Below are 13,720 nucleotides of genomic sequence, written 5' to 3'. Positions count from 1 at the left end.
CAAAAAAATTGATTTTTTTAAACCCATGAGAATAAAAACTTTGAACTTAATTTTATCATTTCATAGGTAAAAAAATATGGGTTAATATATACCTTTAGAATCAGAAAAATATTACGAATCCATTGTAAGCAAAATTGAAAAAAAGTAAAAAAATAAAAAATAATCAAATGGCCAAATATATTTTTTGTTCAGGCAACACTATCGTCTTTCCTTTTTTACCCCATCTTTACCCCCTCTTTACCCCCTTCCCATTTTTATACTTAATTCAAGAATTAAGATGTTGCCTGTATAATATAATATGATATTTTCATATAATTCCTTTTATTGTAGTTTATATACTATATTGTAAACTTTTTATTTCAATTTTGCTTACAATGGATTCGTAATATTTTTCTGATTCTAAAGGTATATATTAACCCATATTTTTTAACCTGTGAAATGAAAAAATTAAGTTCAAAGTTTTTATTCTCGTGGGTTTAAAAAAATCGATTTTTTCAATAATTACCTGACATAATTGAAAAAGTAAGGTGTCAAATTAAAGATCTTACTATTTTTGTTCATAATGGCCATTTTCTTTCTTTTTTTTGTTGCATTTTAGTACCTTAAAATCGATTTAATTTTTTTTTTTTTAAACTTAAATTACATAAAAAATAAGAGGCCTACAAAAAAACCGATTGCATATCTGAATTCTATGAAAAATTTTACATTTACTACTTACTAAAAGAACCGGCTAGCTATAAAAAAAAAAGTTGATACAGCTTCTTTAGATTTTTTTTGGAACTTTGAAGCTTATTTAATTAGTAGTAAATATTGAGAAGGATGAAGGTGATTCGTACACAATCGGAAACTAAAATTCAGCTGACCTTTGCAGATATGATCATATGCAGAAATGATTGCACAACTTTGACATTACATATTACATGATGTACAAATGATAAATGTATCAATAATTCTTTTATTCTTCTTATCACGGAATTACAAGGATATTACATTACATTTTAATTAACAATGAGAAGCTCCCCTAAAAAGTTGTTAAATTTATCCTTACAAAACCATAATTTATGAATATCAAATGTAAAAGTAACAGGATGTCTTTCTGTCTGTAGCGTAGAATCTCGCTAACCGGTGAATTATTATAGTTCTCCTTTACAATTAAGCTTCTTGTAGGTCTAAGAAAAGTTTATAACTATTTGGGGGGGGAGGGGTCGAGAAAATCTCTAAAATCCTAAGAGAAGTCATCCCTAGAAAAATAAATTTTAGTTTAAAAACTAAAATTGAAAATAAAGGTTCGACTGTTCTCTCCCTCAAGCGCCCCTAAAGGCCTATACGGACGTAAAGTATTAAGGAATACATTAGTATTGAGAAAACAATTGGTTTTTATGAGTATTATACTTTATTGTCCCTGGATATTGTCATAAGTTCATGGAAATACTGCATTGCAGCGATGGTATATTTCTAAGCAGCTCAACTATTATATAAACTAGCGGCTTCGCCCCTAGCCTCTAGGGCCTTTGCCCCAAGAGATGGTAAAAAAGTGTAAGGTGAAATTTGTAAAAAAAAATATTCCACAAAGGAAATCTTCTACAAAGGACCAAGAATATTTCTTACAAAAAAAAAAAAAAAAAAAAAAAAAATGGGGGGGATTTTTTTTGTTTTTGGGGGGGTTGGGGGTGTCCCACCCCCCCCAAGAAAATAGCTTAAAACCACCACAGGACCAATAGGTATATACCCTGAAGAGTAGAATCCAATCGGTTCAGTGGTTACCGAGATCTTAAGGGACAGACAGACGGACAGACAGACGGACAGACAGACGGACAGACGAACAGACGGACAGACATCAAGCTACTTTGTATTATAGATAGTATGTGTCCATACGTCCGCCAGTGTAATTAACAAAGAGGACAAAATTAGCTTTTTAGTTCAAGATTATCATTACAAACTCTTTATTTACAAAACTCACGGATACGCCCCTAGAGGACTCTAGGGGCACTTAAAGGAAGTGGAGGGGGGGGGGGGGGGGGTACCCACTACATTTAAATACAATTTATTACAGTAAAAAAGTTATTTTTGGGGGGTGGGTATTTTTTTCTGGGAGCGAATTATCTTGGGACCCTTAAAATAAATATAAACATTCCCATAGACAGACATACATTCTGTTACTTTTATGTAGTTTTTACAATGTTTATTGAATTATGTAGGTTAGCTATGAAACAGAACTTAAAATTACAATTCATTGTAATTTGGTTTACTTAAACTGTTACTTAAATCTAAAGTTAAGACATTAGTTAATCAAATTAACATTTTGAGTTGAAATTGTCTTTGTTTCCTTTTCTCTCTCTTTGCACTCCATCGATGGAAATCTCTATTTATATCTTCTTCTATCTATCTTTCTATCTCCATCTATCTTTCTTTCTTTTTTCTATCTATCTCAGTTTCTATCTTTCTTTTTATATCTTTTTCTGTCTTTTTTACATTCTTTAGCTATATCTAACAGGGTGTCTTAGGTCCTGGGAAAGTTTATGACTATTTTGGGGGAGGTACTGTACCACCACTCTTCCAAGAAAAATTTAAAGTTTGGAAGGGTCGACTCACTCTACCCCATACAACATTAAAGGCCTCTAGGGGCGTAGCCGCTAGTTTCTGAAAAAAAACCTCCGCCCTCTTCCCCCCTAAAACTGAGTTTATTTATCCATTCCTTTAATCTGATACTAGCGGCTACGCCCCTAGAGGCCTCTAGGGGCACTTGAGGAGAGAGTTGAATCCCAAAACCTATTTCTAAATTTTTTTTCTAGGGGCGATTTTTCTTGGGAGGGTGTTGGTACCCTCCCCAAAAATAGTTATAAACCTTCCCGGGACCTAAGAGAAGCTACCCTGTAAAGGAGAACCCGATCGCTTCAGCGGTTAGCGAGATCTTTCGTCACAGACAAACAGACACACAGACAGACAAACAGACAAACATCCTTTTCCTTTATTATAAGGGTAATTGTAACTTTTGTATTTGCAGCCTGATGCTCTGCTCATGCTTGAAAGTATTGAGTGTGTAATGATAATTACCGTTGACACCTAATTATACAAAATATCTCTCTCTTTCATTCTTTTTAGCAGTGCATCTTCTCTATAATTAGGGTATGTCCGTTTAGTCTGTCACTCCCAGAGAGAGATATAGGGGAACCCAATTATAATTATGTTATCCTATTCTTTGGCTATAAAACTTCGGATACTTTTCCGGAATTTTAATTATTTCGTTCAAACTTTTGAACCTCTAAATTTATTCTATAAAAGGGGTCATTTTGATTATCATCATTGGGATGTAAATCAATTTATCTCAATTGTCTCATCCCTAAAGATCCTTCCTTCGAGTCAATTAGATTTGGTACGCTAAAATGACTGTGAATGGAACACAGTAATAGTGTCTGACTGATTATGACGTAACAAAAAAAAATAGCCAATGAGGGGCCGTTATTGACCAATGGTAAAATTTATAGTGGCCTCTCATTGGCTATTTTTTTTTGTTACGTCATAATCAGTCAGACACTATTACTGTTTTCCTGTGAATGCCATGTTTTACAAAGTACATCTCTCTCACTCATTCTTACTATAAAAAGAATATTTCTAATCTAATTTAATTAAATTGCACTAAGATTACCTATAATATTACTATTCCTAAACGCTACTATTTGCCATCTTATATGTATTGAATTATTTTTAGATTTTCATATTAATACTACTTCGCTACTTAAAAACTTAATTGACTTTGTCCCCTCTCACTACCATACTATAAGGATATCAGATAAGGATTCTACTAACAAGAATAGTTTTCATAAAAAAGGTGTAATTTAAAAATAAAGTACCTTCACAGATTATGACGTCATACGAAATTTATGATGGCCTCTCATTGGTTATTCTATCGTATGACGTCATAATTTGTGGAGGGACTTTAATCATCTTCAAAAAATATTACTGTCTCCTTTCGTCTACAGAAATACAAGGCTAATAGAAAATCTGAAAATTGTTTTATGCTGCACTTCTTATGGACCTAAGCAACCCTTGTTTTACAAATTTCTTTTCCCTATCTGAGCTTCTGTTAGAAAGAATGTAATGAATGTAGAAATTTTAATTTAAGTGCAGCGTATCAATACGGATCACAATACATAACACAAGGATACAGGAATACAAAGTATCAATACAGATCATAATACATAACACAAGGATACAGAGTATCAATACAGATCATAATACATTACACAAGGATACAGGAATACAGAGTATCAATACAGATCATAATACATAACACAGGAATACAGAGTATCAATACAGATCATAATACATAACACAAGGATACAGGAATACAGAGTATCAATACAAATCATAATACATAACACAAGGATACAGGAATACAGAGTATCAATACAGATCATAATACATAACACAAGGATACAGGAATACAGAGTATCAATACAGATCATAATACATAACACAAGGATACAGGAATACAGAGTATCAATACAAATCATAATACATAATACAAGGATACAGGAATACAGAGTATCAATACAGATCATAATACATAACACAAGGATACAGGAATACAGAGTATCAATACAGATCATAATACATAACACAAGGATACAGGAATACAGAGTATCAATACAGATCATAATACATAACACAAGGATACAGGAATACAGAGTATCAATACAGATCATAATACATATCACAAGGATACAGGAATACAGAGTATCAATACAGATCATAATACATAACACAAGGATACAGGAATACAGAGTATCAATACAAATCATAATACATATCACAAGGATACAGGAATACAGAGTATCAATACAGATCATAATACATAACACAAGGATACAGGAATACAGAGTATCAATACAGATCATAATACATAACACAAGGATACAGGAATACAGAGTATCAATACAGATCATAATACATAACACAGGAATACAGAGTATCAATACAGATCATAATACATAACACAAGGATACAGGAATACAGAGTATCAATACAGATCATAATACATAACACAAGGATACAGGAATACAGAGTATCAATACAGATCATAATACATAACACAGGAATACAGAGTATCAATACAGATCATAATACATAACACAAGGATACAGGAATACAGAGTATCAATACAAATCATAATACATATCACAAGGATACAGGAATACAGAGTATCAATACAGATCATAATACATAACACAAGGATACAGGAATACAGAGTATCAATACAAATCATAATACATATCACAAGGATACAGGAATACAGAGTATCAATACAGATCATAATACATAACACAAGGATACAGGAATACCAATGATGTGTCTACTAGATATTTTAAATATTAACTATTCTAAACCCTAAACGTATCGTATTTCGAGTAAATTTGGAAGGGAATTTAGACATATGAAAATATTGAAATTGGGGAATATTTATATACGTGTGCAAGAATTCTATTTCAAAAATAGGATATTAATTCCCCTCTCACTTCGTTCAAAAATACATCCCTATTTCTATTTTTCTAAATATTCAAATTTCTTAATATTTATATACGAAGTACTTGGTAAATAAATAGAAGATTTTGAAAAATAATAAATTTTTACGTTTTATATTTCTATTTCGAAATAAATCACGCAATCTTAAATTAAGTATGTTCGTTAAACAATTCCGAAATAAAATTTACTAGATATATTAGACTTTTAGGTTCTTTCTATGAAATTAATGTGATGACATAATTTCCTTACTCCAAAAAGTCTACCTGTTAAGAATACGACATTTTAGACGTCTTACTTTTTTCATTGCTTTTTTTACAGGGTAAAATAAAAATTCTTCCTAATATTAAAAAAGGATAATTTTGCATTACGTAAAAAAAGTATATAACGATAATGAAATATATTAAAGTTAACTTATAATAGTTTGTAATTGTATTTGTAACAATATATTTATAGATTCCCTGTTATTTGATATCATCCGTTTCCGGTGTATGCTGTTATATCAGGGATAAATATATACACAAAAATTCCTCCAACAAATTTTTATTATTTACCGTGGTCAAAACATATTAAAAAATCTTATTTTAAAAAATGTAAATATAACGAAATAAATTATATTGAAGTTTCTAATTACCCATGTACATTTCTACCTCGTGCACCTCGTGCACACACACACAGTTCTTCAGTCCTTATTTGAATTTCAGAGTGTATTGACACGTCATACTACGCGTTAGTTAGATACAAAGAAAAGTGAAAAATAATAAAAAATTTAATATTCAATGTGAAAACTTCAAATGGAATTATATTAATACAATAAAATAAAGTGATAAATATTATTTGCATAGTTATAAAAAAAAAGAAGAAAGAAACAAAGTCTTAGTCAAGTGTCAACACAAGAAGATCTAATTCTGTACTGTCGTCCGAAAAAAATTATTGTAGTCTATTGTTTTGAGTGAATGTCATAAGAGTACATACACGTCAAAATAATAGGCTATGTTTTCTATTTCGGAAGGCAGTACACATAATCATTTACTGTATATTAAGGTAAGGATTTTGTAATAATTTGTAAATATAAAGTGATAAGTCTGTTCGTTATAACTTAATTATTCTTATTTTGCCTTTTGGTAATTTCAATTTTAAACGCACAGATTTTATACTGTGAATAATTCGGCAAGCTCCATACTTTGTTTTTAATTATGTTTATTTTTTATTTTTTTATATCGTTCCAAAATTACAAAGTATCGGGTGTGTTTTATCGATAAGTCTTACCTAAAAATATTGAATCCCTGTGTTCGAAAAGAATTTCCGTGCATTTTTTTACGTCGTTCAGAACGGCTCGGCTCCACATTAGGTTAAAGTGAGTTTTTACAGTAATAATATGATTTAACGGTCTATTTCCTTAAATTAAACTTAAAAACCATATGTTACCAAATATACACACATCCGCAGCCGTATTTCTAGATTCGGCTCCGCGTTTTTTTTGCGTTGAAACTCGGTTTTAAATGTACGCTCATATTAAACCTGATTATCAAGCTGTTTTTAAACAAATTTACTTACAATTTTGCTTAGACTCTTATATATTCGCATTCTGATAATTCAGTTCTGACATTAATGTCCGTATTTTTTTTACATTTTAACAACAAATTTTTATGTGACCTAATTATCCGATTGGTCTGATTTTTGGTTTACTGATGTTTGAATGTACAATAATATAAGCGAAGCGGCAAGTACGCATTTTTATTTTTTTCCATCACCCTTTAATTGAAATTCAAATTTATTTTTGGATATTTAGTATTTACTTTCATTTGATGTCCAACTTATTTACTCTAGAACCTCGAGCAAGAGACCATCCACGCATAAAGACACAAGACAAGTATGATTTGAGTAATGTTTTTGGCTTCGCTACTTATTGATTATTCATCCTTGTTAAATTAAATAACAATACTGCAAAAAAAAAAATATATCAATAAACAGTTTTTTGGGTTTTATTACAACATTTATTTTATAATGGTAATGATACAGATATTTAAAAAACACAAAATTATTTCATTAAATTATTTGTTTTACTTTACTTCTACTTTATTTCTTTCCAACATAATTAATATGATAAACATATTTACAAAAATTATTTCACTTTTCCAGTTCCTTGGTTGCTGTCTTCTTGGTAACTTTTACCTGCCTATCCCAAAATGCTTGGGACTTCTTGGGGACTAGCTTGTTCATCTTCAAGAACATGATGGCGTGGATGGTTTCTTTCTCTAGGTTATACCGCCTCGATGAGTAAACTAATTTGAGGTGTGAGAAAATTCTCTCACACCTCGCATTAGAAACAGGTAAGTTGTTGAAGTTGGTCATCAAACTGACAAGTCCAGGTGGATAACATATCTTCTCTGCAACATGTTCATACCTGGCAGTAAGCATCCTGTGGGTTGCGGTCATTGCTCCTTGTTTGTACAGTTTCTGGCGTTCTTCAACATCGAAATCCTTGGACTTAGATTTTTTGACTTTCGCAATTTCCTCCTTTATCTTAGCGACTTCACGTTGGTAACCGTATGTCAAGGCATGCAACTTGGATTCTTCTATGTTACTCCAATCCTTCAGCCCAGCTTTCAGGTGTTTCTTCATGACGTCCAGGGGATCCTTCTGTTTGTCACGTTGTTCTTTCTTTTTCTTCTTGGCTGCTGCTTGAGCCTGAATTTCTTTGAACTCTTGTTGTTTGTTCCAAAACATCTTTTGGATGGGTGTCATCATGCCTGTAATACATAAATATAATTAATAAAAATGATAATTGAATTATTTAACTAATGTTATTATTATTATCTATTTTAATTAATATTGTATATCTTTACCTGTGGGAGGTGCAGTTTCTGGAGATTCGTACTCGTCAGCTTCGGAATCCTCATTGTCGGCATCCGCATTAGCTCTACGCAGGTCGGCCTCTTCATCTGCCTTTTCTTCAGGACTTAGGTTGGCTCTCAGTGAGATTCGGTGTAGCCGTTCACCCAACAACCTACAATTTTTGGGTGCTTGTTGTAAAATTGTTTTTGCTTCATCCTGTGTCACCGTAAAGCTTTGTGTGCCACTCGCAATCATTTCCAAATGACTGCGTGACAGGGGGTGTAGGTAGAGACAGACTTGCCATCCTGCATTAGTACGGACAATCTTGTTAACTCTCAGGTGAAGGAACTTGAATACACGTCTAGCGAATAAGTTGCCAGGCATACTTGTCCGTAGGGTAAAGAACACCGTATCCAGCATGGTGAACATCTGGACGATTGTGGCCTCATGGGCTTGTGCAGGAATTGTCAGCATGGTATCCACACACTCCAACACTTCCAGGACTTCTCTGAGGGCAAGAACCTGGTCAGGTGTTGGCCACAGATTGTCAAACTTCTTGTTGACTAAAATAAAAATTAAAAATTAAAAATTAATTCTATTGATATATACAGTTCTAATTTTTAATTAAGGGAACGAGAGAAGAAATAATTTATTTAGTTTAAATTTTAATAAACTTCTATTTGTTACCTTTCTCTTTTGTTTAATTAAGGGACAGAGAGAAATTTAAATTGGTAATTTTGTTAGTTTTAAATTGTTGTTTAAATTATAATTAACTTTTTTGGGTTTACCTTTCTGATCCTGCACGGATTTTTTCACCTTCTGAAGTAGTGGTTTGTTGTCAAACAACTCTAAGAACCGCTTTATCATGTTCATTCTGGAGCTCCATCTCGTCTCCACGTATCTGGTAAGCATACGTTGTCCACTCTCTACCAAAATGCGACGCAGCTTCTTGTTATTCATAATTTTACTGACCAGCTTTGCCAGGTTAATTATGGTTCTGTTGTACCCCTTCCCTTTCTAAAAAAATATAATATTTGTTAATTTTCACGTTTTTGTATAATTTATTATTTAACTTTTTAAGTTACTGTATAAGTTATTTAGTTGGTTCTATTAATCATTTAATTAATTTACTTACAACTTTGGCAGCCTGCTTCAACGCCAACTCCACTTGGTGGTTGAGGCAAACACCTCCCACTATAAGTCCACATTTCTGCTCATCACATTTCATTGTTCTTTGGATGTTCTCTTCTATTAGTTTCCCGAAATTTGTGATTGCTGAAAAGAAATAATTTAATAAATTAATATAATTTAGTTAAATGCATTTCGTGAAACTACCCCTGTAAATCATTAAATGTAATTCATTGAATTTTTTGGGAATGAATTTAATTTAACTTTACTTACCCTCTCTTTGTTGTGGATCTTTGATGGCGATGGACCTGTAGAAAATCGCACTTGATATGCCGCCATCGCCGCCATCGCCTTGTCTTGTTCCTGCCAGGGTTTCTTCATCTCCATCCTGACCCTCACCTTCGGCTTCTACAACACCATCCTCAACCTCATCTAAATCTTCTATAAACAAATCCAACGGGATTTCATCTTCACTATCAGCCTCAGGTGTGTCTTCCTTATCACTATCATCATCACTGACTCCCTCATGGTTCATGAAACTTGTATACTCTGTGGGGGTTTTCCCGTGCTCTTCATTGAGTATCTTGACGGACTAAAGAATGAAAAATAAATTAATGATTTACTTTCTAATGGTATTGTTTTATAATATTAATTCTCGTATTCATTCAAATATTCATCTAAAAAAACTGGTTTTATCTTACAATTGTACATTTTACATCCGCGGAAAGCCATTTAAAATACGATGCGAGAAAAAACTATTAAATAGTTATGATTTTATAATTATAATTTATAATTTTTCATTACCTTTACACAGTTGGCAGCCGAGTCGGATGTGGAGCTGAGAAGTTGATAATGCTCAAGCCCAAACCTTTTCAACAGTTCTTCGAAATATTCGTAGATGCTGCGGCCGGAAGCATCGGGTTTAGGCATCTAAACATAAGTAATTAATCAAATTATCATTTAGGTATTTGTGGTCATTCTAAATTTCTAAGAATTAATTTTAAACTTATACCTGTTCACAGGCGAGCAACAATTCTTTGGGACCGTCTGCATCGGTATAGTTTGCAGTTACTGAAAAATTAGTAATTCTTTTATATTATTCATTCATAATAGTTTACTTTACTTTATTTAATTCAGGTTATGTAGCTGCTGCAGTTGTAATTGCATTAATAAATAATAATAGTTTATTTATTTTATTTAGGTTACCTGCAATGAAGTCGGTGTGGTGAACATTGCCGAAGTCGCTAATTCCTATTTTCCATATGTTTTGAATTGTTAACTTATTTCTTGGGGAGGGGGGGGGGGGGAGGGGTCAATATTTGTATCGTAAGTTGTAATGTAACGGTCAACCTTCAAATAGGGGAGGGGTGAGACTACACTAGTATAATAAATTATAATCTTACCCACTCCCCAAGTTAAAAATTAATCGTGACCCCCCCCCCCCCCCTCTCATATATATAAACATAGTGAAAATGAAATTATAAGAATCCTTGTTACTCTATAATTAAGGTATGTCCATACGTCCCTCCGTCCGAGTCTTTTTACGGAAATACACTATATTGTTATATATAGAAAAAGATTGTTATAAATGTGTTTTTTATCACGTATTTTACAATTTTTTTGTCCATTTTCACCGCTCATTATGAATATGGGCGGAGTGGTAATGCGCGCCCCCCCCCCCCCCCCCCCATGTAACCCCCTAAAATTGGGGTTGGTGTTGTATGTAATAAATATTAGGAGGTAATAGGATATCTGTTTAGCTCCCCCCCCCCCCAAAAAAAAGGGGGAAAAACATAAATATTAGGAGGGGATAGGACAGTTGACAATAATAAATAATAATCAAAAATCAAAATGCTGAACTGATAAGAAATAATTAATAAACAATTTTAAGTTTAGGCAAATTTAGGATTATGTAATTGTAAATTCAATTGTTTAAGTTTTAACGTTTTTCTATTAGCTTAATGCTTCAAAAGACAACCATACATTGTTCCAAATGGTCTATTTATTATTCATAATTTTAGAGCTTCGCTACTTATGTATGTTTTATAATTATTAGGTAGACATGTAAGAATTATGCTAATTTCCCCTTTGAGGAGGGGGGGAGGATTTGATGCTTAATCTTTCATGTCACACGGTCCACGGATAAAAAACAAATATATAATATCGTAACCAACCTGGTAATGGTATGGTAATAATTGGGGTGGGGGGGGGGGGAGAAACAAGATTAAATTTGGATTTAATACGATGAAATTATAGTAAATAAATTAGCCGTTAGAGGGTAAATATTTCAAATTGTTCTTAAATTTATACTTTCATCATTCATTGGTGAGAAAAGTTAAAAATTATATTTCAAGTTTTAGAAACCTATTTTTAAGAAAAGTTACATTTAAGACGAATTGATTTCACAAAGTATTCGGTAATGTAGAAAACAAACAAAATTGCTTCAAAGTTACATATTGAAAGTTGGAATATAGATAACTTCTCTATATGCTTTATAACACTTTATGAAGGCTTTTTGGCCAATTATATTATAGATTGATGATAATATCTGTGATAATATCATTTCATATGTTTTAAGTTTTAAAAACATTCTTTCGCAAGGAAGGGAAATTTAAATTTTTTTAAAAAGGGTCAACTAAATAACATGACACGGATATGAAGCAAAATTGTAAGTGAATTAGTTGGAAGACTCTAATTGCAATAAAACCTACTCTTTTTGAATAAAACAAATATACAAAGTTTTTACTTTTTAATTCGTTCGTTCTTTAAGACAGATAGCTATTTCTTTCATAGTTAAACGGCTCCTCGGGGCTAAAAAAACTGGTTTTAATAATCAAACGATTGTACATTTCTGTTCTGTCTATATATCATAGTTATCATTGAAAACCAAAGAATAAAATAATAGGATGTCTGTTAATCTCCACGGATAAAAAACTTTCCTAGGAGTTTTATGAAGGCTTTTTGATCAATTATACAAACTACAAAGATATGATGATAGTAACCAAATTTAGATAATCACTTTAATAATTTTAGTTCTTTCTTTTTGTCTGTCTATCTTTTATTAAATACAAATCGTAAAATTCGGAATAACTATATACGGTTTTTTTGGACTTCAGTTGAAAGAAATCGTTTTTACTTTCCGGTCATACGCTTATAATACGATGTGATAATTTGATAAATATCTATTTTTTGAATTAAATTTATCGCCTGGACAGACATACTTACAAAGCTATGTTCATATATATTTAAGATTTGAGATTAGTTTGTTTCCCTTCAGTATTTTATTTTTTTTGGAGCGAAGCTATTTCATAATTAAGTTTTTTAAAATTTTTATAGACATTTTTCCGTGCATTTTAAATTTGTTTCAATTTTCCCATAATTACTAAAATAAAAGAATAATGTCAGTTTGATAATAAAAGTACTCGTTTTTATGGTAAATAAAATTAACATATCTTCGCGCCTTAATCGCTGTACAATATTTATTTTTTGGGGGGGGGGCGGGGAGGAAAAATTTATGTCACCTGATTAAGGAAGGGAAACTGGAAGGGTCAACTTAACTGAACTCACATGAGAAATATGAGATCTTCAAGTTCATACAGAACAATAATTTTCTATAATTAGGGTCAGTTTGTCCGTCGACTATTTGTCGACTATTCTGAACTATTTAAGTGTTTGTGTTATTATCCGTTTGTTATACAGTTTCAGAAATCGTTTTAATCTTACAGAACAATAGCTTTTTTATAATTAGGGCTGGTCAATCTCCGTAAGAAAGCGGATAGCTTTTTTCATTTCTGGTAATGTAGGCATTTGCTTCCTGTATCCGTTTGTCATAAAGTTTCAGTACTAGTTTTTATGGATGTTTTAATCCTTGTTAATATTCCCCAATATACAAGGTATATTGATAAAAGCGTTTTTTTTTGGGGGGGGGGGGAACATTTATGACCGCATAAAGCTAAGGGTCAACTCATGATACAGGAAATATGAGACCTTAGAGAACAAGGACAAATCGTTACAATTTACAAAACTAACTCCAATCCAAATAAAATAAAAATATTTATTTTCATTTTATTTAAGTCAACATAGTTTATTTATTTATTTAGATTATTTATTTCATTAAAGTAAAAAAAGTTATGATTATTGTTTTGTTAGTATGTTAGGTTAAATAATAAATTAGTACATATTACTTGAGTTAGAATGATTAATACATTATTTAATGGTTATTGGTGGTTTATTT

The 13,720-nt window shown here is 31.8% G+C and overlaps 1 protein-coding gene across 1 annotated transcript; it reads right to left on the bottom strand.

Moving 5' to 3' along the window:
- Positions 1 to 7,494: 7,494 nt before the first annotated feature.
- On the bottom strand, positions 7,495 to 10,429 carry LOC145319816 (uncharacterized). The gene is made up of 6 exons (XM_080162174.1): positions 10,291 to 10,429; positions 9,760 to 10,078; positions 9,494 to 9,633; positions 9,147 to 9,375; positions 8,370 to 8,921; positions 7,495 to 8,273 (listed from the first exon to the last, which is right to left on the bottom strand). The coding sequence occupies exons 1-6, from the start codon at positions 10,414 to 10,416 to the stop codon at positions 7,651 to 7,653; spliced, it is 1,989 nt and encodes a 662-aa protein (XP_080018300.1). The 5' UTR covers positions 10,417 to 10,429; the 3' UTR covers positions 7,495 to 7,650.
- Positions 10,430 to 13,720: the final 3,291 nt, after the last annotated feature.

The sequence above is a fragment of the Acartia tonsa genome, chromosome 5 (assembly GCF_053477335.1).
Source record: "Acartia tonsa isolate MP-2025a chromosome 5, ASM5347733v1, whole genome shotgun sequence".
In the NCBI taxonomy this organism is placed as follows: Eukaryota; Metazoa; Arthropoda; class Copepoda; order Calanoida; family Acartiidae; genus Acartia; species Acartia tonsa.
This window is presented reverse-complemented; position numbering and strand designations above follow the sequence as displayed.